Below are 26,580 nucleotides of genomic sequence, written 5' to 3'. Positions count from 1 at the left end.
GCAATAGAGACAACAAGCTAAGGAAGAGCAGAAAATTGTACTCCATCGGTGATCACATTCCTCCATGCCTTCTCTCATATGATAAGCAAGTAAGAAACAGCCTCACCCTATCATTCATAAGAAGATTTGGTTACATGTCACTAAGGACTCAAGTGAAAATCTTTCTCTTTATTAAAAAACTTTAATAAAAATCCACCTCTGGCAAAGGGCCACAAATCTGATATTCCAAGGGAGCAGAATAAGAAAACATGTTAATTAATGATGGGGACAAACATTCCAGGTTCAAGCAACCTGAAAAGAGCCAGTGATTAATTCAGCAGTATCTCTGGGACAAATAATTTTCCTTTCCCTGTAACTAATTTATCTTTTACCAGTAGGGCGCTCTCATATATGGGAATTTAAGTTTATGGCACATTAAAATTCAGCTATATCATATTACTTAGTAACTTACAGGACAGGATCATTTACAATTCTGCCTCAAGACCTCAGAATCCAGTTTAAAACAGAGATTCTGTTTTAAACAGAGACTCTGCAAACAAAATTACCCTGACCTGGCCAAAGGCCAACCCCAAGACCACTGCAACTTTCTTTTCCTCAGGCTACCTTAGCATAACTTCTAAAAATGTTCCTGAAGACATGATCTAACATTATCCATTTAATTGGACAAGTTATACTTATGACAAAGAACAGAGAATGCTGCCAAGAAGTCATTCAAATCAGATACAAACAAGGTGTTGGTCCAACTGTGGACACCCCAGCATGCTTCACACATTTTTACAAATATGCACCTTTGGCACAACGGAGTCGCCAAGTTACTTCTGTGACTGTAAGACAGCAAAATAAGTTAATGAAATTTCTTCTCATACTTCTCTTTTTCATCTTGCTTGTCTGATCTCATTTTGAATAAAACTTCACAGCTTGTATTTGTACAGTACTTCCCAGGCCCTCCTCTCTGTGCCTCACTCTGCTGGGCGCAGTATAATGAACTTGGGAGCAATGACCCTGCTCACAGTCCAAAACAAAGTACACAAACCAAAAGCAGCCCTGCCCCAGTGAGGCGCCCAGGGTCACCCTAGAAGATTTCACAGTCTACCACATGGGTAAGGCATAGTGCCAACTTGTTCCCATACGACAACACCTTAAACATTTAAAACCCATTATTTAATACACTGTGTATGTTAAAATGTCCATCTTATCTAGAGTGGCTGCCTGCCAAAAACATAGCATCACAAAGCATCTCACAAACTGAAGACCACCTCCACTACTCAATCTAAGCCTGAGTTCTCTACTGAGCAGTCTCCTACAATAGCTTTTGTAATACACTGTATTTAATTCTAAGTGATGAATAGCAGTATTTCACTAAACTTCAACACCACACACTAGCAAGGTATTCAATCACTTTATTTTAACAATTTATTGTTCAGTTTCTAGAAATTCAAGTCTGGCAAGTTTTTTAATATGACTGAGAATGTTTCACAGAAAGCAAAAAGCACGTTTCCCATTCTGTTCAGCGTGCCCAAGTCCTATCTTCTTCGCAGAAATGGACAACTTTGAAAAGAAAATCCTTGAATTAATGTAAAAGAGTATCTGAAATCTAGTAGCTAACATTGATCAGCAAGGTAAAGAAAGTGAGGTAATTTCTAAAGCACCATTAGAGATGGGATGTTAATTTTTCAATCTGCTGTGAAACTGATTTCAGGAACATAATGAAAAGGGGAAACAATTGCATATTACTGTCAATGCAAAAAAATGTTTGAAATATCCTATTTATCTTCTCTCTCTAAGGGATGTGGACTCTTTTGTACTCCTTGATGATGTGAATCACAGATCGGCATTCTGGGAATCAAGCCTATTCCCATTTACCAGTGTAATATGATCATTTAGCATAATTAACATACGATATTTCTTTACTGCCATGGACTTGGACCAGATCTGAAACGTAAATATTTATCAAACTGTACATCCTAATGCCCAGTGCTACACAATGGTGTAACTTAAGACACTCACTTGATTTGCTTTCTCTTCTGGGGACAGAGTTAAGGCTGCTGTGGGAATTCTCACTTTCATAACATAAGGCAGTTTAAACATTATAGATAATGTTACATTAATTTCTGCAGTATCAAATTTTAAAGGTGTGGAAACAAGATGAAAGAGCTCTCAGTACAGCAATAATTTCAAGTGGCACAAGCATGAACAGAAAGAAAACTCCTGGAACAAATAACAACCATTTCAATCTTCCCCAGCTATCTTTTCCCTAGTGTACTCCATCACCCAGCTTTCCCAGGACACAGGAATCAACAGAGCACCATTCTGTATGATTCAGAGCATGGCACACATGCAAAAAGTAGTCAAAAAACTCATTGCAAAATGTAAATACAGAGCAGCCTTAAGCAGAGACATTTTATGACTAAGCCAAGACTCTTTATAACAATCTTAAATTCTACAGCATGAAATTTCATAGGTTCTTTATCTTACATACTAAAACATTGTGTCTCATCTACTACAAATACAGACGTTACCTGTATCGATGCCTAACACCCCCAACTATCTCTTCATTCTTTGTCTTGCCATAGAAATACCTGGAAGCTATTCATGTCCATGCTGGTTTTGGCTGGGGTAGAACTAGTTTTCTTCACAGTGGCTGGTATGGGGCTATGTTTGGATTTGTGCTGAACACAGGGTTGATAATACAGAGATGCTTTTGTTATTGCTGAGCAGGCCTTACACAGAGTCCAGGCCTTTTCTGCTTTTTGTGTGACCATGCTGGCAAGTTGGAGGTACATGGGAAATTGGGAGTAGACACGGCTGGGACAGGTGACCCAAACAGACCAAAGGGATATTCCATACCATACGGTATCATGTTCAGTATATAAAGTGGGAGGAAGAAGGAGGAAAGGGGGGGGACACTTGGAGTGATGGTGTTTGTCTTCCCAAGTCACCTCGATGGGGACTTGCTCTCCTGCAGGTGGCTGAACTCCTGCCTGCCTGTGGAAAGCAATGAATTAATTCCTTGCTTTGCTTGTATGCGTGTCTTTTGCTTTGCCTATTAAACTGTATTTATCTCAACCCACAAATTTTCCAGCTTTTACCCTTCCAATTCTCTCTCCAATCTCACAGGTGGGGGGGTGAGTGAGCAGCTGCATGGGGCTTGGCTCCTGACTGGGGTTAAACCACAGTCATGTCCAATATCAAATGTATAGATTTTAAACTAGTTGTATACCTCGTATTAATGCATCTTATTACTAATTTTTCTCTTGGAAACACACAGATCCTACAAGTGAAATTTTCCACAGCAGTTAGACAAGCGAACTACTGCCTTGACACTGAAAGTGTCACACTGAAAAATCTCTCTTGGTATATTTCTCAGTTCTCCCTTCCATAAACAGTATCCCAAGGTTGATGCATCTTTGCCATGAGCCCAGGACTGAGCCACTGTGTGGCAGCACCTGTAATGATGATTTACACAAGTGTAAAGGAAAGCTTCAGCATTCCTTTATATTAGCCTCACCTAACATATTCCTACCTTTTTCAAATTGCAAGGAGATTCTTTCCCTTCACAGACCATAATCTCTTATCACTCATCCTGAAATGTACAACAATAGATGTTCTTTGCCTGCAGTTGTCTTTACAAGTTTTACATAGCAGCACAGAAGTATGAAATAGTTCTTGGCAAGCCAAGTGCAAGAGTGGACTATTATCTCTCTGTTGCTATTACTGCTTGGACTTACCAACCTGCACTCCTTGCAGCCTTTGGCAGAACACATGACATTCAGCAGAGAGGTGGCTCACACTTTTTCTTTTTCTAAAGGAGCAAAAGTTGCTTCTACTATGTCAGAAACATAATGAAAAGTAGGCAGCGCCACATCTTCCACTCACTTCTAGCCAAGGCTAAATCCCTTTAGAACACAGGGAATGTAAAAACACAAAGCAAGGGGCCTGCAGCTGTACTAAGACAACTAACCCCAGGGCAGCAGTGGGTTCCTCCATGATAAGTCTATTTTTCCAACCTTTTATAGAATAGGGTGTTAGTAGAATTACCCTTGCACAAAAGGATAAAACTTAGATGGACTAATGAAAGTGATATCAGTTTGAACCCTGTTTTGTTCTTCCCTGCTTCCTTTCCCAAAAAATGTCACTGGTAAGAAAAGAGAGGAAGAAAAATATTTGCATATAATGAAGAGAATTACTGTCCTCCTCTGCTACACTTCCTTTGGTACTTAGAGCAGCATTTGGAGACAACCCCAACAACAACCATGTTAGTGTGGACTCTCTCAGCATTTGTAGAAAGAAAATAACGGATTACGAAAAAGTTTCATAAGGGCTTAGTGTTGGACCAACTCATCTACCCTTAATGTCAATGTGAGCAGTACAAAAGACAAGGCTGACTGACTCCAAGTATCCTTCACAGAGATCTTACTTACCTGAGGTAATTCGATGTTCGCCAATGAAAAAGTCACAGACCAAACCTGGAGAGAAGAAGAACAGAATTAACTTTTTTGCCTTTTGAACCCATTTCCCACTACAAACATAATTAGCTTAGGAGGACAGAAAGGAGAGATTAAGGGAGAAAAAAAAAAAGCAAACCCAACCAAAAACTAGGAAAAGGTATGTCAAATTCCACCTGCTTCTGAACAGAAGGAGTAAGTCTAAACACTGGTCTCCAGGGCATAATATACTGATTTCATCTGGACTTGAATTTAAATAATAGCAATAGGCAAAATATTAAAACAGATTTACAGAAAATAAAGGGAAAACAGAGATCATGGGGGAAAGCAAAAGTTGTGTGTCAATGAAGTCAGAAATACTAGTCAGAAAAATTCAGTGCTTCTACCCCTTTGAACTTAGGTCCCCCATTATCACCATGACACCTGATGACCTGCCTACAGCAGAAAAAAAACAGAAATTAAGCAAGGCCTTTCCTGATGAACCATCCTACACTAACCCCACTTTCTGACTGGTCTCACCTTTGCTTCTGGTAAAACAAAACACTGCTGGAATGAAAATCACTCAAATCCACACCATATAAAAGCACCCCACCTTCTCCAATTCATACTGGAACTTTTAGGGCTGTAACAACACTGCCCCAATGTCAGAAGGGTGCTACAAAAATAGCAAACTGACCAGAGTGAGACTAGGACTTCCTCCAGCCACATGGAGAAGACACAGAACAGTACCATCTCCAGTGTTTAAAAGCCCATCAAAATTATTGCAGCTGCATACAAAAAAAAGTACACACTGATCATTTAAAAAAGAATTGTGATTATTCACCAAACTCTGTCACCAGAAATGTTTCCATTATTCCACTGTTGTTGATTTTTAAATGAATGCTTTCCCTTGGCCTGCTTCACTGTATCAAGTAAGATAATGAAACACTGTTGTTGATTTCACAGTGTATTTACTTACCTGCTTGAGCACATGGGCACCTCAACATAACACACAAATCAGTTCTATATACCTCCCTTAAAGGAAACTAATACTATATGAGCACTAGGCTCATCACTGATGTCAGGCTCTATGTCAAGCATACTCAGAAATCCACCCAACCTAAATAGCTCCCAAAAGACAGAAGTGACAACAATTTCAGCCACTGAACTACTCATACAGAAGTCAAATGTGGCTCAGCAATAAATAAAAACTGGAAAAGAATTTGATAATTAAATAATCCAAGTTTCCCACAGTTCCACTCACAAATATTGGCTAGTTAGTCAAACTGATGTCACACACAGTACGCTGTCAACCACATTTAGAGATGAACTTCATTTACCACTGATGTAAGACTGTTACGAACACAGCACGATCTGTAGCAAATGGTCTGAGAGAAGTACTTCAAGTCATGTAATCCAGCGACAGACAGCAGTCCTAGCCACATCAGAGATACACTGATTGTCTTGACAAAACCAGGTCTATGCAGTAAAATTAAGAAAGGAAAATTAAAAACTGTTAGAGGAAAGAGGTCTTGCTGTTAACATTGACAACAAACTCAAAGAAACAAGAACCTTCTGACAGACCAGAACCAGCGAAATGAAAATTCACAGGCAGATGAACTGAAGAGCTCAGTTCCTGCCCCCCAAGACTCACCACAGGCCTCAGGTAGGTACAAGGTTGTTGCAATGAATGATGCTGTATGGAACAGCCACTCTGCACATCCTTCAGAAATTTGCGTCTTTCACCATGGTGTCTACATGAGTAGGGAACTGTACTCAGCAGTCAGGTAACCTCTCCAATTCACAGTTCACAGTTGAGCAAAGTAAGGAGACAAGTCTACCTTTCAAAGCATAAGTCCTACAATATGAGAGCTAGCAAAACCCAGAAGAAAATGTAGATCTTTTCTCCTCTAGAAAGCTCAGTGATTGGTAGACACATCTCCTGATAACTGTTAGGTACATCACCACACTTCATTCTCTAAAATAAAGCATGCTTGTCTTTCAGTTCCTCAAATCATGCCCCAAGGGGGAGAAAAGTCTGTTTGCTTTTGTAAATGGATGCCTTGGACTAATGTTATCAGCACCAGGTAAATACCTACTTTGGCTGCCACTAGCAGTTTCAAGTTTGCTATGGGGATATTTTATTTCTGAAGTATGGGATGGATGGATTTTATCAACAAAATTAAAACCTACACATCTAACCACTTTCAGATCTTTGAAACAGAAATTGCACTGTCTAGTGATCCAAGCAGAAATAGTCTGATAGTAATCTTCTACTGACTTAAGAAGAACACTGAGCACAGAATATAACCTCTCAGCGTCTCTTAAATTAAGAGGGACGCCTTAGCACCTTCAAAACAGACAAGAGCCTTAAGAAAATTTTGAGAAATCACTTTCAAATTTTAAAAACAGATGAAATAAATACTATTTGCTAAAGCACGAAGAAAGGTGGGGATTCCTGCATGAAGCAATATTTCTCTTTAAAGAGCTCCTTAAAAAGCAGTTCAGAAAAACACCTACATATCTAAATTACTTGGACCAGTTTTGTTTCTCTTGCTGTAGTTTAATGTAGAAACAGCAAGGAAGAAATGGACTAAAGACAGCAAAACATAATCTATGGTTCTCTTACCATAGAATGAACTTCCTCAGCTCTTCAAAGAGGAATTGATAGAGAACAGAATAAGAAGGAAGAATTGAAGATAGAGACTACATAGCTGGGAAAATCAAGGTACAATGAGACACAAGCAGGACTTTCTGCTTTCATAAAAGAAAGCAAGATGCAACAGGGACTTCTTCAAACTCCCTGGTGAGTAGGAAATGGAAGGTGAATTTTTCAGGGAAAACTGACTGCTTTCGAAGACATGTCTTCAGAAATTATCTTAAGAAAAACAGAATGAAAAGGGGAGAGTTTCTTGTTTAAGTTTTGGGGGATGCTTTGTGGTGATTATTTATCAGGGAACAGTGGGACAACACGGAACTTGGAAAACTGAAAGGCACGCAGATAAATTTACATTGGTGTGGGAACTTAAGATGCTGTCTGTTTTCATTTCCTCCTCCTGGTTTTCCCTACAAGATCCCCTCTCTGCTTCACAGTCCTTTTCACTTTGCCTCCTGTATAACTGACATAGAGAACACATCCAAAAAGCTCCTCTTCACAATGAAGTTTCTTCCTTTACAAATAGTCATATCCCTCTATGGATCACTGGTCCCAACAAGTACTTTTACCATGGCCTTCTTATCCTAATCTATGACCATATTCACCTGAAATACTGTCCTGGGTCTTCCCTGTTACCCACCTGAAATAGGAGAAGTTTCAGAGTGTAGGATTTATTCCATCTTCCATCCTGAGTGGGTGTGAGGGGAATATATTGGAAATTTTCCCAGAGCTGCAGGTCTCCCCTCTTGCTCTTCATCTTTGATGGCGCCAAACAGCTCAGTAATAGGTGTCAACACTCCCCATATCTGCCTCTGCTGCTGTCCACAGTGCCCCAGGTGCTATGAATGCAAAGTCTTGCCTGTCCTGCTGATTTCTCCATTGCTGGGAAACAGATCAGCAAGAGCCTTTTTAACACTCAGAGCCACTGTTACTTGGCAAAACTTTGTGAGACAGCACAGCAGCACTGGAGAGATCCAAATGCTCTGCTGTATGAAAGAGAATAACTTTATTTATATTTGGAAGGTTTCCTGTACAGGCTTTTAAGCCAGTCATTTAGGTTTTTATTTTACAAGGAGACACGCTCCCATCTGCATGTTAGTACAGGTCTCTTCTATTGCCAGAACCATTATCCCATTCCCCTAATGGTATTTTGTCCACATGTATATAAATATATATAAACAATACTGTGCAGACTGTCCTCCAGTGGAAACAACACACTAGACATTCTTAGAACGTTGCTTTCTATCCTTCACAACTTCAGTTGCACTTTCTTCAGACAAAGTCAAGTAACACCCCTCATTCACATATGGTTACAGTCTTAAAATAAAACAGAATGCAAAGGTGATTTTGAGATAAGTATATATTTCAGAAATCAGGGAACTGTCTAAAATAAAGCTAGTTGAACACTACCTTACACTCAACTGTATGCAGTTATGGGCAAAAAACAGCAATAGACACAGAGAAAGGAAAATATGCTTTCAAAAGCATTCTTGAATTATTTAACCTTTAGAAATGTGCAAATCAAAACAGAAAGTCTCCTTGCCTGTGCTCAACATGAGTTTTGAGTATGGCTGCAATCACCATAAAAAGTGTTTGTCAGCACACTGCCATAAGGCACTTGAACAGACAGCACTGACCACCCAATTGCACAAGACAAGGAACTTGGGTTAGTAACACTAAGTACGCAGTGCTGTCTCTCAGGCTTTGCCCCTCTGTATCCATATTCATTTGAAAATTAGTAATGATTACCTAGAGGTTATAGAGAACAGTGCAGCCCATGAATAGAGCTAAACCTACCGTCTAGCTCTGTCACAACATTTTCTTTTCTATGAGTTCTCTGCACCAGTGTCCTAAAGACAGGATTCCTTCAACTTCAAGTCTTGCCTCCCTCAATCCTGCAGGTCAAATTAATTTCATTAGGAGTAAACTTGAAGGACACCACATACAGGAAAGTTCACAGAGCCCTCTGTTCTCCATGTTTTGCACTGATCCCTGTTCCCTAGGACAGAGTCTCAAAATTTTGAGCTAAGTCTCCTTCAGACTTGCTGGGTGTGCCATTTCAGCATTCTGTTCAGTGTACCACCTCATCCTTCCTTTTCAGCCCTTCCTCCCATGGGAGGGGTCCAGACTTCCTCTCCCTTAGCCTACTGCCTTCTTAAGGTTCCTGCCTTCCCACCCACCCTTCCCTGAGCTCCTTCTCCAGTCTAACCCTACCTCCTCCTCGCACATGCCACATGTCAATAATGCAGCTTCTGTGGTCCTGTGCCTGCATGAGGTTGATATACTCCATCATATCCTTATTTTGAGTTTACACAGACCAGCCCAAGCAATTGTAAATCAGTGAAGACTGCCCACAGCAAAGGCAGGTCTACTGGAGCAATATCAGTGTAGAAGCTAAAATTCAGGTAACACAGTTCAGCTGATTCTAGAGACATATAGTGACTCGGCCTCAAAAATCTAACAGGCTTTTCACTAGTTAATGCAGTTTGTTTCCTCTGTTGCATTTGTAACAGGGATCATGGAAATAAACACCCTAGCTATTAGTCACTTCCACCTTCAGAAATATCAAGCATTAGAACAGCATGACAGCGTTTGCATTAGAAAGGAGAAACTCTGACAGCAAAAGGGAAAAGTGTTTTCAAAAGAACTTTAATAAGAAAAGTTTTCCTGTTATACTTTTTGAAACAAGGATTAATGCAAACTTCAAATCTTTTAAATTTGTTACTACTTCAGTGTAACCATAGTATTACAACATCATATTCACATCACTGCAAAGAAATGCTAAGCTTAATTAATACATTTGTCCACTTAAAGGCTTATTGGAGCATATTTTTATAATTTAGTCTGCCTTATCTGCCTGGAGCTATCCCTAGAACCTGCCTGTCTGTTTTATACTCTTGATTTTAAAAGCTTTTCAACAATAGAACTTTTTCACTCGTCCTCAACAGGCAATCTAACAGCTTAATACGACTCACTGGCATCAAAACGCAGCTCATTACTTACTGGAGATCCCACATTTCCTATCTGTTCTTTCTTCCATGTGAAGCACGGTCAGATACCTCCTTTTCTACTGTGCTTGCAAACAAGCCAAAAGCAGCTGGGTTCTGCCCAAGAATCATGCCTTATTCTATAAACTCTAGCCCTCAAGACTGGTATTGACAGCAATGAATGCAAGTGCTTGGAATATCAGAAAAAAACAGAAGGAAAGGTGAGGTAGGGTTTGAAAGACATTTAAGCAATAGTGCTGTCTAACTGTGGTAGCAGACAACCCACAGAAACACACAACTTTCCTAGAAACACTTGTGCAACGAAGAAAGCATCCAACACCTTTCACTGGAGAGCAAGGTCTTGCCTCATCACAAACACACCACAGAAATCATGTCACTGAACCAAAGAAAGTGACCCAGAAGACGGATTTAATGTTTTTTTTCCCAGGAAACAACATAACGCTGACAGAGCAATGCATGTTTCATCTGAGAGAGGCTACAAGGAGTAGCAGAAATTGTCTCCAGACTCCTCAGTTTTAGGAGACCAGGAGAGATAAAGAGAAAGCACAGAGTGTACTAGTGATACCTCTTTATTCTCCAATAGAGCATCTTATTACATATGAGTAAAATATAAACGAGATTGTATCTTCCCAATGAGTACTTCTCCTCAAAATTAAATTCTATCATGCATTGTACTGAGTGAAGAGAAGACAGTTCCTCAGCACAACCCTACTTTACAATTTACAATTTCACTGCCATGAAGAGAAGACAAAGATTTATTTCTGATCCACTCACATTCTCTGGGTATTGCCAAGCTGGTCCTACCAGGATTGACTCATTCCTAAAATCTGTTAACAACTGTGGCACAAGTGGGGAAATGCTCTGCTGAACCTGACATGTTTGTTCTATTTTCAAGAGAATCAAAGAAGGTAATCCCTCAGGTAAGAACTCTTCCCTGATCATACTCTGTCTTTCCCCAAGCTTAGCACCATCTTTTATTGTCATCACACTTCCCACATGAATTTTGAAAGAACATTGCTTTGCCTATTTCAGAAAGCATCTTTAAGCAACATAATGCCAAAAAGGCACTTTGTACTTTGAGAATCACTAAAGGAAAGCAAGTTTTCAAATACAAAGTATCCCCCTGACCACACACACACAGAGCTGTTCAGTATAAGCTCCTAGCATAGTGAGGAAAATTTTTAATTTAATTTTTTAAAATTCTTCTTAGTATCTTAGCAGCACATCAGAATCCTAAAACCTTTCTTTATTTCTTCATCTGGGGCACTTACAAGTATTGCCAAAGTTTTGCAGACCTCCTTCCTTCTCAGACCAAATGGCTGCTTGATCTCAGAATCAAAGAACTCATGTTGGAGCAGGCCTGAGGGGGTTCCATTCCGCTTTACTCTACACAGGGCCAGCTATGAGGTCCCAACAGGACTCTATCCATTTTAGTCTTGAAAACCTGTGAGAGCAAACAACTGGGCAGCCTGTTACAACATCTGACTATCCTCACTGCAGGAAAGACTTTCATTACATCTAGGTTGAACCTCTTGTTTCAATCTGTATTTGTTAGCCCTCACACAGCCACCACATACCAAAGTGAAGAGCCTAGCTCTGTCCTCTTGAGAACCTCCTCCTAATTGCTGGAAGGTCACTATATAGGTCCCATCAAAGTCTTTTCTTGTCCAGGCTGAACAAGCCTTGTTCCCTCAGCATACGATCCCCATGCGGTACGAGGGCTCTGAGAGCCCTGAGCAGCCTTTAAATACACTCATTAGCCTCACATCCACCCCTGCACTATGCTCATGGCATCAGACTTCATTTAAGCTCTGCCTGTGGCCTTCAGTGCCTGCCCAATGTATGTTTTAGGTGTGCCTGTCTCCAACCATGCCTCTGTATGGTCATGGACCCTACCGATCCAGACCCTGACCCATGGTCTTGCTTCCCCACTTGACCTGCTGCATCACTGTTGACCTGCTCAGCGGTGACCATGTCTGGCCCTAACTACCATCTGTCAGCCTGATCCTGACCTGCTGATTCACACCTGAACTTGATCTCGGACCTGCCTTATCACCACAAACCTGCTTAGTGATCCAGACTCATGGTTGGCCCTATCAAACTCGGTACTACGAGACAAGGCCCTGGTTGGTGGGGCACCTGCCTTGCCAGCTGGGTTACTACACTCAGTTCCCAGCTCCCCATCCCTTATCAAGGGCCAGCTGCTATAACATGCTCTGGCCACTGATGGTCCTAGTGGCCCTCCACTGGACTAGCTTCAGTTTATCCATACCTTTCTAGGCTCTGGGGCAGAAAACTGGATGCAGTCTGCTAGGCTCTGTATAACAAATGTTAAGTGCATGGAGATAATCACTTCCTTTGGTATACTGGCTGCAGTCTTACTAAAATAGCCCTGAGTATTGTCAGCTGCCTTCGTTTCCACAGCACGCCACCAGCTCACGTTCAGCTTCTTTAAAGTATCTCATCTCTTTTTTTAATGCATCAATAAATCTAGTGACATTCTTGCAACATAGAAAACTAACAGGGCATCAGTCACTTGCAAACAGCACAATTCTGAAATGTGACTAAAGTGAAAAACTGAGATGGGTTTTCAATTGTAAAACCCCAGTGTCTCAGGTATGTTAACATACTGTTTCTAAAACAAGCAGTCACTTCTGCTCAGGGCCCAACTAGCTCCATACCAGCTCCCACAGAGTAATACCAAGACAAAGTTTTGTATTCTCTGCTGCAAGTTTTATATGCTAGTTTCATATGTGACACAAATGTGAAAGTAACTACTCCAAACAGTGCTGCTGCCTCAGTGTTGTTTTGCTATTTTAATCTGTGTTCTTCCAAGTTTTACTTTTCTTTTGCCATTTTTAGTTTGTGCATTTGAGGAGGAATGGCTTACACACTAAACATACAGTTGTGTTGGAAATATCCTCATGGACAGGCTGAGGTTTGGCATGCATTGGAAGAAAATAACTTAAAATAGCCTGGAAAGCAAAGACTGTGGGATATGCATCTCTGATAGCTATTTTCTGCTAAAATAACCACAATAGCTAAGATAACACTGACATTCACAGTTAATCCTCTACCCTGCTCAAGAGAGATGAACAGAATCATTCTAACCTCAGAGTTTTGTCTAAATAATGCAGATGAATCTGCATTACTTACATTCTGACCCCAAGGTCTAATGCAACTTTATTCATGAGGATTAGGTTTAAAGAAAGGGCAGGTACACAAAACCAAGTTTGACATAAGTCTTACAGCCCCATTATAGAAAAGGCGTTGTATGTAGGATTTGCAATTTGATCATCACAGGTCTAAAAATATGAAAGGGAAAGATTTGGAGGCAGATGCTATATTAGCTCCTTGAAGCTGAGGAAAAATGCAAAATGGAAGCAAAGGACACAGAACTATGAGGACTGATTTTTTTCCTTGGTGTTCTCAACATCACATTACTAATTTATCTTTTGACATTTTTAAAGTCATTGAGTGCTAACTTTGGGTCCATATTCTATATCAATAAAACTCATATGAAGGCATTTCTTCAGTGGCTATTATCCTTTGCAATTATTCATCCTGGCTACAAAGGACTCCATCTATCAGCTTAACGAATAAACCATTAAAACTGTTTGTGGCACCTGTTACTAAGAACTTTGCTACAGTAACATGTTAAGTTTTGGCTTCCACAGGCAAAGTTTAGGTCCACCAAGGAGTAACAGCACAAACAAACTGTGTGATTCGACTCTCATGGCTGTCCTGGAGAATATTCAACTTTTTCCCAGCTAACTTATCCCTGAGCCTTAAAATAAGTTCAGTGCACTCAGGTAGAAAAATCAGGTGCCCCTAGTCCTAGCTCTGTGGCTCAAACTACAAAACTATACAGAGTAAAAGCACAGAACAAAAGAGTTGATAAAAGGATTAAGTAGAGAAATGCAGTGTTATTCACCCTTGTAGTCTAGTTTTTCTCGCAGCACAGCATCCCCATACCACAGTTCTTCCTCTGCCCATGAGAAATCCCTGGAGCTAAAGGCCTTTTCGAGAGGCAGAGCTCACGGACCTCCCACCTCCCATCAGGAGCACGGTGACAGGCGGATATCCAAGATTCAGCAAGAAAAGTTTCCAAAAGCTTGAACGGGAAAAGGCAAAGCTGGAGTCAAGTTTTATATAAGAAAGGGGAAGGCAGAAACTGCTGGCACCACCTCCGCGGGCGGCTGACGAGGAGAGCTGTCAGCCCACCGTGGGCTCGCTCCCCATCGCACCCCGGACCGCAGCCTCCCTCCCGCGGGGGCTTCTCCGCGCTCCCACCCCCTCACACCCCGCTGAGGCCAGAAAGGTAACCCCACCGCCACCCAGCAGCGCTGTTCCAGGCGTGTTTTTCCCGGTGGCGGGGAAAAATCAGTCCCCAGCTGAAGCCATCAGCTCCAGCGAGGGATGGGCACCGCGGGCTCCCCAGCGGAGAGCAGGACCGCGCATGCAGACGCCGCTGGGCTCGTCTCATCCCACTGAACCAACTTTCCTATTTCCGCAAAAATCACACAGGCACCAGAGGGGGGGTGGGGAGGTTACTGTTTCCACCAAACACTCCTCACCCCTACGAGCCACCCGCACCCCTATCCCGCCGGGACCCCGCCGCTCCCCAGCGTCTCCAGTCGCCGGGCCGGCGACCCCCGACCCCTGCCAGCGGCACCTCCCGGCACGCCCTCCACGGCCGTCCCCCGCCATCTCCCATCTCCCGCGGCCGGGAAGCGCCCGCAGGTCCCCGCCGCCCCTCGCCCCCCGCGGTGCTGGGGCTCACCCGCGCGTCCCTGGGCCGGGCCGGATGGGGCCGAGTGGAGGGGGAGCGGCGGAGGTACGGCAGGACACGGCTCCAGCTCCTGCCAGCGGAAACGGGAGGAGGGGCTCGGACCGGCGCTACCGAGCGGGGAGGAGCTGGGGGCGCTGCCCAGGGGAGGCTCCAGCCCCGCGGAGGAGGGGAGGGAGGGAGCGCTGCCGGCCGGGTACTCCGACTCACCCCATCCGCTCCATCCTGCGGAGATCCTTTCCCAGAGCTCTGCCTGGAAGCCGGCTCGCCCGGGATTCACTCCACTCCGTCTGCCGCCCGCGGGACCCTCCGGGACCCCCCTCGGGTGGGCGCCAGGAGCATCCCCGGCGCACCCTCCCGGAGCTGGAAGGATGCGCCCGGGGCGGGGGGCACGTACAACCTCCCCTCAGCTGCCCCCTGCCCTGAGGGGCCCGCGGCTGAACGTCTCCTCTGGGTTCTGAATGGCAGTGGCAGTACCCGCGCCCGCAGGATGGAGTGGGCGCAGCCCACTGGTTCCTGGACCACTGCTGCAAACGGCAAACCCAGGCTAAGATGCTCGGTGGTCCCAAGTCCACCATGACTGCTAGTATATTCCTACGTCTTCTAGCACAGAGGGTAGGCATGTCAGAGTGCTCGCCTGAGCTTTCCGTGGTCGCAGCAGGAGTTGTAGACAGGTGGAGGTCGGTCCCTTCTCACAGGTAACAAGTGATAGGACAAGAGGAAACAGCATCGAACTGTGCCAGGGGAGATTTAAAATGTAAATTAGGAAATATTTCTTCACTGAAGGGGTGTTCAAGCATTGGAACAGGCTGCCCAGGGAAGCAGGAGTAACCATTCCTGGAAGTACTCAGAAAACGAGTAGATGTGGTGCTTAGAGACATCTTTTAGTGGTGGACCTGGCAGTGCTGGGTTAATGGTTGGAGTCAATGATCTTAAGAGGTCTTTTCCAACCTTACTGATTCTTATCTGTGATGCTATGTGAGACAGGGCCATGAGGGAGATCCTCAGAGATAACAGAGAAAGTCCCCACCTGCTTTCCCCTGGGTCTCAGCGGAAGTGCAACAAAAACTTAATGAAGCCAACTTCAAACACTGTGTCCAGCAGAAGAGTCTCTCAAGTTCTCTTAACACAGAGGGGGAAGGTTCTGGCACAGACCACTAAGCAAAATATTGTGTGATGGGGAAATGGCCTAGAATTGGAGCAGAGATGCCTACAGAAGTAGACCAGTGCGGTTATGGACATGGGCCTCTAGAGAGGAAATGTATTTTACAGTGTATGAAGAGCAACTCAAGGCTTTTCCATTACATGGTTTTGCAGAAGGAAGATCTGTTTCACATTCAAAGGTCCCCTGTGTATTCTCATTTCCTTCTCTGGTGCTGCTGCTGCTGTCACACTTCTCAGTTCAAGGGCATGTTCACATCAAATACATTTTCTCATACCTTCCATTCTGTCCTAAGTGGATTTTTATAAACTGCCTGGTTCAACAGACTCTAAGCATCCTAGTGGTAGTGCTGCCAGCAACACAAATGTCATCTGCTGCATATTTGTTTCTCTCTTCCCATAAGTATGTGCAGCAGCTCTCTGTTCTTCATTTATTTATGTACAAAAGTACCCAAATGTTGCTGTCTGTTTGTCTTAAGCAAGTAATGAAGGAAATATGTCTTGCAATGCAGCAGGAGATAAAAAGATCTGCGGGAAGAATTTTACTTGATTCTTTGGTTCTAGACTCCAAAAAAGGGTCAATCTCCTGGATGCTCCTCTAATGCAGGAACTCCCATTCTACCTGAGAACTGAAGGATCTTCATTTCAGAATTGTTGTCAATCTTTAAGTAACTCACTTTGGAGATAAACAGCTACTTCCTCAAAGACAAGCAGCACAGGAAGTCAGCAGACAATAAGAACATGTTTGACAGTTTTGGTGGAGTGTTATTGTTGTTTGGTTGGTTGTTTACTCTAACAGAAACAGCATGATGTTGTGTTCTTCACCTGTTGACACAAGCACAAGCAGCTTTTTACTCAGGTATATGGAATTTCTGCAGTTCAAGTGAAAGCAAAAAATAAATATGTGAAATCAAGTCATCGTTTGGTGTCTACCTCGGAAAGAAGGTAAAAAATGCACAGGAAGAAGATAAAAGATATATGGTAGTTTTGTATGAGCTTGATCATTCGGGGAAAAGCTTGAGGATCACTGTGAAACTGGGGATTGGAGTGGCTGATACTGCACCTGCATTTTCTACCAAGGAGACTGTGCTAGTCTCCAGATCTCTTCTCAATTATACCAGTAAGTTTAGGAAAGTAATCTTCATAGACTTGTGTTTCAGCTTCAGCTAGCTGTCTTCCACATGACCAAATCTAACACAGGAACACTCTGATGTTGTCCATAGAGTGAGGAACAGAAAGAGTTGCACCTCATCAGCAGTACACTTGAACCCATGGCATCTGACCGAGAAACTTAAGGCTACATACAGCTTTTGAGAACAGCTTTAAGTAGCTGAATTTGAGGCATCTAGAAATGGATGCATACTTTCCAGTGTGACTTACTGTAATAGCAAGTCTATGGCTTTGGGTCCCAGCCACCAATTTCAGATGAAACAATAACATGGCAACAGTGCTGAGTACTGTGGGGAAATTAGGGACAGAATGAAAGTCTGTGCTTCCTTTTTAACAGAATGAGATCACTCATCTAGACTCTCTAGCTTTCCTTTATTCAGGTTCTTCCCATCATTATTGCTATATTGTCCACTTGAAGGAGGTGAGGGTGCTTTTCTTTAGTGATGCTCTATTCGTTTTCCCCAGAATAAGCACCAATTACCAATACTTTTGTGGCTCATTTAAGAGGCCAAAAATGGTATGGATCACAGATTTGGAGTCTTGACTGGTTGCTGAATTAGTGTGTTAAATGACCCAAATGCAGGCAAACATGGCTACCAGTGTAGTAGTTACAGATCTGATGTCCAAGAGATGTATTGTGACTGCACCCCAGTCTTTGAGGTTACTGACAGAGCTGTTATCAACATAAGCTTCTGACTATCCTTCCCTTGTAGAGAGTAGCCCTGATCTTGCTGCCCCATTACAAGCATGCAAGTTGCTTGCTGCCTCTCTGCTTGGTTTTGATGTAGACTGTGCTTGCAGGACTCATGAAAGAGCATGACTCCTGGGCAGCTTCTTGGAGGCTCAGCATGTGTTCTTCCTGCCTCTTCTACAGCTCTAGAGCAAATTTGAGGGTGTTCTCACCTGTCTGAATTAGTTCTTTGCTGTCTCCACTCAAGTTCTTCACCTCCTTCATCTTGCCAAGATGTCACAGAACCAAGATAAAAATGAGCAGGAAAATGGGAAAGAAAAGGTCACCGAGAAACCATTGCACCAAAGGCTAAAATAAGTGTAATACTCAAGGAAATAATGATCCTTGGGTCTAGATTATGCAGTAGAAAGAGATTTAAATTCAATACCTAACTTTGCCTCTAGGCCTACCTACATGTTTTCTTTGTTGGCAATGTCAGCTTTAAGAAGTTCCCACCCCCCTCATCACAGATGAATGAGGGAATTCAAATGAACTTGTCTTACCTGAAGTGTTTCTTTTGGCTTTGAAGTAAAGATGAAGGGAGGGCTCCTGTGTTACCTAGTTCTGTGTTGTTCAGACCCATGGTGTGTTGTCTTATTGCAGAAGACTATCTTTAAGTGGAATCATTTTAGCAATTCAGTTTGACATGATTCCACAAGCAGATGCAACTGCACAAATTAGGACTGATGAATTGAAGCATGTACACTAGAAAAAAAAGCAGTCACAGCTGAATGGAAACTTTTGAGGTGCTTTCTTATGAAGAAGATATTTACATCCCTGTTTTGTCACTTTATCTTCTAATATCTCAGCGCTGTAGCTGTAAAGTGACCAGAGGAATCAGCTTTTGCTGATTTGCCCTTTGATTTTACAGCAAGTTCTTACAGGCTAAGGTTAACATTTCTGGTATTTCTGCCCCAACAGAAATTAAACTTGAAAAAACACTGACATCCTCATTTGTTGTAGGTTCTTTAGAGTTCAATTTAGCCTTTCCTCTTCAAACTAGGCTATCTCTTTTTTTACCTATGCTCCTTTTTGGTGTTTGCTTTGCTTTATTTTTAGCAAAACTGCAGCTGGCTCTTAGTTCTGATGTACTGTCTGGTTTCTTCTGGTGAAATTCCAAGAAAGGAGGCCTTAGGGACAGAGATCTACAGTCCTTTCAGTCTTAGAAGCATTTTTACATGGATCTCACCCATTCTGCAAGGGGACAGAAGCCTTTTAGTCCAGACCAAAATTTCCAGTACTCCTTTTGCTTCACAGCTTTATTAAATCTTCTGCATCTGGTAGCCTACATAAAAGTGAGCTCTCCCAGACACATGAATTTTCTTTTGGTTTCTCTGCTGAGCTTGAAAGGTGGGTAGATGTCTCTTGCTGACCATTGTTATTGACACCAAGGATCTGTAAAGTCCAAGCACAAGAATAGAGAGGAATAGTGCCAGGGAATAGTCTTCCATTGTTATTAATGAAAAAAAAAAAACAAAAACAACTACATGAGTGTCCCTAAATCAACTGCCCAAAGATTTCATCTGATCCTCAGCCTGTTGGCTTGTGTTAATTGTTTTGATAACATCTTAAAACCCTGCTAATGCAGTTTTATTCATGATCAGCTGACGAACTAAGTGGACTTCTAGGGCTCATCTCCTTCAGGGACTACTCCGTGAAGTCTGCTGTCATGGTCTAAAAACCTGCAGTGGATGCATGCAACGCACCAAGCTCATGTTTGCAGGAAAGTACCAATACACAAACAACTTTCCATCGCTGGGGTCTTTCTCTAAATGAAACCCTGGCTTCATTTCAAAACACACTTGTCTGTGTTGGCCAAAAATACTTTTCCCAAGAGTCAGTCTGTTTTTCTGTTAGCGAGGTTTTATTTGATTTGTTGTCTGCTCCACGCATGGTTCAGAGATCAGGAACGAGATTGCGCAGGGCTGAAATAGGCAGGAGCATGCATCAGTAATGGACTGTAGCCAGTTGGTGCTGTTCATACCTGTGTGGCCAACTGGAGGGGCTGGCTGGTTTCCAGAGATGTAGTTAATTCACTCCTGGGTGGTTTGGTCACCTGGCTGTGACTAGCAATAATACCTGATGGGCACCAGATGGGCAAGAGCAGGCTGTGCTTACATGGATTTTTCATGTGTAGCAAAACAGCAGGCATTTCAAGATGCTTTTTTTAGGTGTTTAAAGTACTGGGCTCATCCTTCTCCAGACTTGACTGATTCTGGTTACCAGCCATGCAGATCTTATGGAAGGCTGTTGGCATCTGTGTTCTGTATCGCTGTTTTGAAGTCAGTACTTGAAGGCATTTCTTTGTCTTGGAGAGAGCAGGCAGAGCAGGAACTTTGTGTACAGGATGAAGGTGTAGATTTTGCTCAATAGGTGCAAGCAAAATTTCTGTCCTTTACCATCCACTTCTAGCTCCTGCAGAGAGAAGGTTAACAGCACTATCCCTGTACAGTCCTTAAAAGCAGCCTCTGAAAGTGCAGGGTCTGCAGGATTGGGGGGAAAAATATTCATTAGATATAAAAAATTAGTGGAGCCCTTTTCCTATAACAAGAACCAAAGCATCTTTCTCCAGCTCTGACTTCATGGCATTGTTTTTGCTATCCTCCTTACCCATGTCCTTTCCTTTCCATGCTTCCAAGCACAGGTTATGACCTAAACACAAGCCAGGAGCGGCAAGGTGCAGTGTGCACATAGAGGCAGTATGTTCCACAGTAATATCTGGTGAAGACTAATCCCTGTGAGGGACCTCCTACATGCAAATAAAAATTTGCACTTAGACAGTTACAACAGATCAACTGGCTTAATGAGGAAATGAGTCATTAAGTCCCCATTCCCCATCAAACTGTTTGTCCCAGCCATGGGACTGTGCCTGGCTACCCAGTAAATTTCCTGTTCAGTCCCTGCCAGAGAGCATCATGCAGCCCACCCCTTCCCTCAGTGTAACATGAATGGCTGGATCCTCCCCCCACATCAGCAGCATTGTGGGGGCCAAGATTATTGCCTCTCAGTGACTCTTGAGTAAACAACCTCAGTTTACAAGTAAAGCAGAGAGGCTGTGTTTGATTGCCTTGGAAACATGGAAAGCTAACCTCTTTCACTATTCTCTCTCTTCCTTTTCCTGCAGTTTGCTGGCCAAGTGGCATTCTTTACAATACTTCTGCACTTCACTGTCTGCAGCTGCAGGTAGAACAATTTGATCTTGGTAAACAATAATTTTACTGGTGCACAAGAGTACAGCCTAGCTCCCTGAGCATTGTTAGCCATGCAGGGAGAACAGAAGCAAAAGCAGCAAGAATTATTTTAGTCAAGTCAGCAGACTTGATACATAGAGGAAATCTGCTGAGCAAGACAACATGATTTAACATACCCAATCTTCTAATCATAACTTCATTTAAAAGGCAAAAGAAAGGTTGGTCTCTCACTGACATGCATGGAAGAGAGGGAAAAAGTAACCAGATTCTAACAGAGGAAGGCTGAATGAGCCTGTGACTGCGCAGCTGCTAACGTGGACAGCTAAACAGGCAGCTGTGTAGGATATATGTGCCATCTCTATACACATACATGTGCCCACATGTCTGACATCTATATAAATGTATATATAATATATACAATAATCACGTCTGTGCACAAGTTGACCTACAAATGATTGTATATGAGTGCACATACTCAGATCAGATGTAGCATCAACATGTTCAACCTGTTCATATGCAGTGAAACTTGAGGAAGCTGCTGCCAGTGCCATACCAGTATACCCAGATGCATGCCACTCCTTTTATGTGTATGATCACACTCTGTGTGTACTCTACAGAAAGTACTTTTCACAGGATGCTGTTTTTGGTGAGACCCTTAAGCAGTCATTTGTCTGTTTCTTTGACTCCAAGTGTTTTTCCCACTTGCACAAACCTTCAGACAGAAACTTTATCAATCACAAACCAGCTCAGAGGTACTTTTCTGAAAATACACAATATCTGCAGTTTATTTTTCAGTTTGGTATGAGGGGGTAGGGGTTGTTCAAGCACAGGCTTTTTTCTTATACATGCATTCCATGGACAACTCAAGGCAGAGTGTCTCTAGTCCTTCACCAGCCGGTAGATGTGATGTTGGGCACCATGGTCACTAGTTGATACTTCAAAAACATATGCTATGCACAACAAGGTCTCCTGTGTGTCCCTGTTTGTCACAACCTAGACAGAAAAGGAGAAGAAGCTGAGATGGCAACTGCTGTTTCTCTGCTTACATATTCCGATACATCTAACCTAAAGCAAAAAGTCAGTAATAGGCAAAGAACAGAGAAGCACAGGATTGATATGCAGCTTGGCCACCACAATGCCCAATCTGTGTGCCCACACACCAAAGCAAAGCACTTTCACTTTCACAGTATCAGAATACAATGCAGTGAAGAGACAGGGAGGTGAGCAGAGTCCACTGTGGAGAGAAGTCCACTGTGACCCAGCAGTGACCATATAAGTGGAAGCAGGTATATTAGGCCCTCTACTCCCCATCCCCTGGCACTGCAGATTTCAGCAGAGAGAAAGTGTTTCACAAAAAAGTTCTTATTGCTGTTTGTTGGTTATAGAGAGGCCCCCTCTCTATATCCAGTCCTGCTCACATGTATATTGATATACCACAACCACAAACAGTTCTTTCCCTCCATGTCCTCCTGTAGACACAGACCACGAGGATTACAGAGTATACCTCATTTTACAGGAGACTTATAGGTTTGACTCCATTACACATTCTGTAAGAATGCATGAATGTAGCAGCTATCCTTCTTCATACACTGCAGATGTCTGGAGAAGGATGGCTGCTACATTCATGCATTCTTACAGAAGCCCTTTTTTTCCAATTTCTCTTTCTATGGTCCCTCAGGAACCTTAGCTACTCTACAACATGAATCAGTGTCAGGAACATGGTGAAGGAGCAGTGTTGTCCAAGTTTCAGAAGCATGCACTATGTGGCAGGGAAGAGCGAAATATTGCACCCAGAGCTCTTTGCTCAGCTTCCCTCTCTCTCTGACACTGCACAACTTTGCACATTCTTGTCACCTGAGTTTGTGCTAAAGTTCTCTCCTGCTGGAGGAGATAGATTTTTATCAGCAGCAGCACCAACTCAACTCCAGCTGGAGGCTTGAACTGTACCAAAGCCCAATTGTTCTTGTGAAAACAAAGAAAATAACTGTTGTCAAACTTGCTTATTAATTTTAGCAGTCTGATTTTGATCTATTCTGTTTTCTTACTTCATGATTGGGTTTGCAGTTAAACTCCTTTATTCTGCAGGCTGTGATGAGTTATACACATCGAGATGTAGTAAGGCACCAGATCCTTTTCTGAAAAATGGGTACTGAAATCTCGGAGTACTAGATCCAAAGCAATGTGCAAAGCAAGATAAATCATGCTTATAGGATTAGGGGTTTCTAAGCTCATAAAAGGGTCTAGACTTGCCTCAGAAGTTGGTAGTGGGGACTGAGGACTAGCAACATGCCTTACATTATGCATTTTTCATCTTCCCTGTAGGGAGTGGAAAATGCTCAGCCTGCTGCTCAGGGAGCAGGACTGCAAGGCAATGTACAAAAGGCTGTGCCAGCACCCACATGAGACATGCTTCTCTGTGACAAAAGGTAAGGGAAGGACATGAGATTACTCAAAACATAAAGCTCCAGAAGAAGTGTAACTATGTGACAGCTTTTTGACAGAATTTATAGGAAGTGCTGGCCTGACTGAGGAATAAAACTCGCAGAGAGCAGTCACAGTGTTCCTCAGTATGGATTACAGCACACAGACCTTCCATATCTCTGTCCCTGCCCGCTTCATGCTTTTGTTCATCTAAAAGAACTTTCAGCATTCATATTCCTCCTTTCTCCCAGATGTTTAAAATCTTTGTACAAACATGAAAGAATAAACTTCCTAAAGCCCTGCGAGGTATATTATTAACCTTGTGTTATGTAGCTGATACATCTGAGCCACAGAGCAGTGAAATGAGTCACCTGAAGTTCTCCAAGATCTCCAGAGAATGTAATGAAGACCACTTGATTTCCATTCAGCCACTAGCATCTCTTCTACTTACCCAGCCTCAGATTCTCTGGGCGAAGATCTGTGATGCCTCTTATAGAGGCAAATACAGAATTCAGTCCACTAGAAAAATCCACGTTTTAAGCTGCCTGCCCTCTTCTCAAATTTAGGCTGCATCTGAGTGTGGAAAGGCTCCTGGTATAACAAAACACTAATGCAAATTTGGTTCCTGCTGCCTTGTAATACTGCCTTACCTAGAGGCTGCAGTGAATTCATGCGGGTGTCACAGAGCTTCCCCACAACATGCCTCTTTCTTTACATGCCTCTAGATTCCTTCTAGGTCCAGGATGGTCCTGAGGAAACTAATTCTCCACCCCGCACCCTGTCCCAATCTGGTCAGTGAAGAATTGTCCCCATAAAAATGTTTTATAGCCACTCAACAGTGCTCTTGCAGTATTTTTACCTTGCAAAAAGGGCCAGGGCACAGAAAGGATCTCAACATTTGTTTAGTGTTGGAATAAGCATTTCCTTCAGTGTCTTTTTCATCATTCTCCTTCATTTATCTCTCTGCCTCATGAAATCTCCCTTTATTTTTCTTTTTCCTCTCTCTTACTGCGGTCTCTCAAATTCTTTTGCTGCTTCTCTGCTTGAGTTACTATCTCTAGAGCTCCATAAATGGTCTTGAAGTGCAATATACACAAGAGATACTAAGTTCAATTAGGCGCTGAGCTGTAAAAGGAAAACTGCTTTGACTCACAACAGTGAACTCCTCATTGGGCTTACATGTTGCCAAGCTGCAACCAAAACAGCTGAAGGTCCCACCTGTAAGATGGTAAAGTTCTCCAGCACACTGTTCATCATATACTTCTCAGGAAGGTGCTTGAGTTTATGAATGAAGTTTATCATGTATTCGCAGAGAGGGGAACGGTGAATGCGATAGGAATAGTGTCCATTTTCATAGCGTGCATACTCTGTCTGCAATGCAAAATACAAAAGGGGCACATGGGGTTATGTTGTCACATTAGTAACAGAAAGGGATTCAGAATAGAAAAATTACAGTGGCACTTTCAACTAATTTTACTAACAGTAACTACAGTACTTGGTACCAAGGTCAGTCCCCTTGAGAGCTCCAACTTCTTCAGTTTGATTTCTTTTTTTTTTTTTGAACAGTGGGTTCCAGCTTACAAGCAGCAAATGTCAAGGAGCTGTGAAAGGTAACTAAGAGGAACAGACCAATTGTCACCTATACTAAGGTCAGCATCTCTACTGGAAAAACATTAGGAATGAATATACTGAAAAAAATTCCTTTGGCAAGATCAGGAAGCTCCTAGTAATGATGGTAAACACACGCTCAGGATGCCTTACAGCTGAAAAAGACTAAAGCCTTTTGATACTTGAGAGAGAAAACACAGTATCTCTGCTCCTCTCCTTGGGAGAGGGTCTGACCAATCTTAAAGAGATGGATTGTTTTGTTCACATTCACGTCTTAGCTCCCGTATATTTCATGTTCCTTTAAATAGAAGCTGAAGCAAGACTCTATCATTTCACAGTAGATCCTTAAATGCCTGTTACTCCTTTCACCCCAGGAACTTGGTCTCTGTTCCTGTGCATCATGACACCTTCCTCTGGCCTATCTATCCCATCTGCAAATACTTAACCGGACCTCAGGCATGTCTGTCATGTTACTGGAAATGGGTCTTGGGAAGGATACAGCTTGAACTGACTGCTGACATGAGAGCACCTGGTGTTCTGCACTTAGCTGCTTCTCCTACATCTAAGGTTCCTTGGGAAAGAAAGCAGCAGGATGCATGTCAAAGCAGCTCTCAGCAAATGAGTGTGGTATCAGAAAGAACTTCTTCAATGCCAGATATATGCATAATTTCGCAGCATAAGCAGTGAGTGTACAAGCTCTAAGTCTCATAAAACCACAAGACTATAGTCTGTAAATTATTACAGTCTATTAATTAATAGCTACAGTCTATAAATGATCTGTTTAAAAACACTAATGAGAGTGAGGTGTTGCATCTTTGTTTTCACCTTTCTGGAGTTCAAAACAAGGGTCTGTTTCCTAGTTTTCCTTTGCTTCCCCTAAAAAACCAGAGAATCACCAGAGCTAAGAGTCTTACATATTTGCATATCTTCAGAGACTGAGATTTAAGGAAAAAATAACAAAAATTAACAAACACTCCCAGACCTTCAAGGAACTCCTGAGAAAAGGTCACGTTGCAGACTGGAGTGATCTTACACCTGCATGTCTCAGAAATCATAATCTATGGCATCCATCTCTCTGACAAGAAGCATGGGATATATTTTAACTTGAGATATATGCAGGATGCAAATATTTGAAGTAAAAAAACAGCAACCAGGGAGAACCTTGCACCCAGGTGCCTGCTTCTTACCTCTACTTTCTCTACCACCTGCTTTCCAAAGGAACACACTTTGGTGGAACAGGTAATGACCATGTTTTCTGGGCTCTCATATTGGCTGGAAACACCATAGAAAGACCTAGATTCATCTTCAATATTGGTATTCAAATCAGCCTGCCAAAAAAAAGGGGGGGCAAATAGATGGTTATCAACAGATGGTTGTGGCATTTTTTCACCATTACCTTACACAGCCAAGATAGTTAAGTAT

At 42.6% G+C, this 26,580-nt stretch overlaps 2 protein-coding genes across 6 annotated transcripts in view; both read right to left on the bottom strand.

Annotated features, from left to right (window-relative positions):
* TSPAN9 (tetraspanin 9) overlaps positions 1 to 14,970 on the bottom strand; it is a 172,437-nt gene extending 157,467 nt beyond the window's left edge. The window contains exons 1-2 of one of the 3 annotated variants that reach the window (XM_027677686.1): positions 14,872 to 14,970; positions 4,422 to 4,466 (exon numbers count right to left, since the gene is read on the bottom strand). The gene's annotated coding sequence lies outside the window, so the exon portion shown is untranslated. The remainder of the gene's footprint in view (positions 1 to 4,421; positions 4,467 to 14,871) is intronic. The other 2 variants (XM_027677685.1, XM_027677684.1) reach the window with 2 other exon arrangements.
* Positions 14,971 to 21,882: 6,912 nt separating this feature from the next.
* Positions 21,883 to 26,580, bottom strand: part of TEAD4 (TEA domain transcription factor 4) — a 52,808-nt gene continuing 48,110 nt past the window's right edge. For 2 of the 3 annotated variants that reach the window (XM_027677677.1, XM_027677676.1), the window contains exons 11-13: positions 26,346 to 26,486; positions 24,769 to 24,921; positions 21,883 to 22,122 (exon numbers count right to left, since the gene is read on the bottom strand). In XM_027677677.1, coding sequence (XP_027533478.1) covers positions 22,009 to 22,122; positions 24,769 to 24,921; positions 26,346 to 26,486 — 408 coding nt within the window. In that variant the 3' untranslated portion in view covers positions 21,883 to 22,008. The remainder of the gene's footprint in view (positions 22,123 to 24,768; positions 24,922 to 26,345; positions 26,487 to 26,580) is intronic. The other variant, XM_027677678.1, reaches the window with a different exon arrangement.

Source organism: Neopelma chrysocephalum, unplaced genomic scaffold (genome assembly GCF_003984885.1).
Source record: "Neopelma chrysocephalum unplaced genomic scaffold, ASM398488v2 Primary Assembly neopelma1_43, whole genome shotgun sequence".
Taxonomy (NCBI): Eukaryota; Metazoa; Chordata; class Aves; order Passeriformes; family Pipridae; genus Neopelma; species Neopelma chrysocephalum.
The sequence above is the reverse complement of the archived record's forward strand: the minus strand, read 5'-3'. Positions and strand labels throughout refer to the sequence as shown.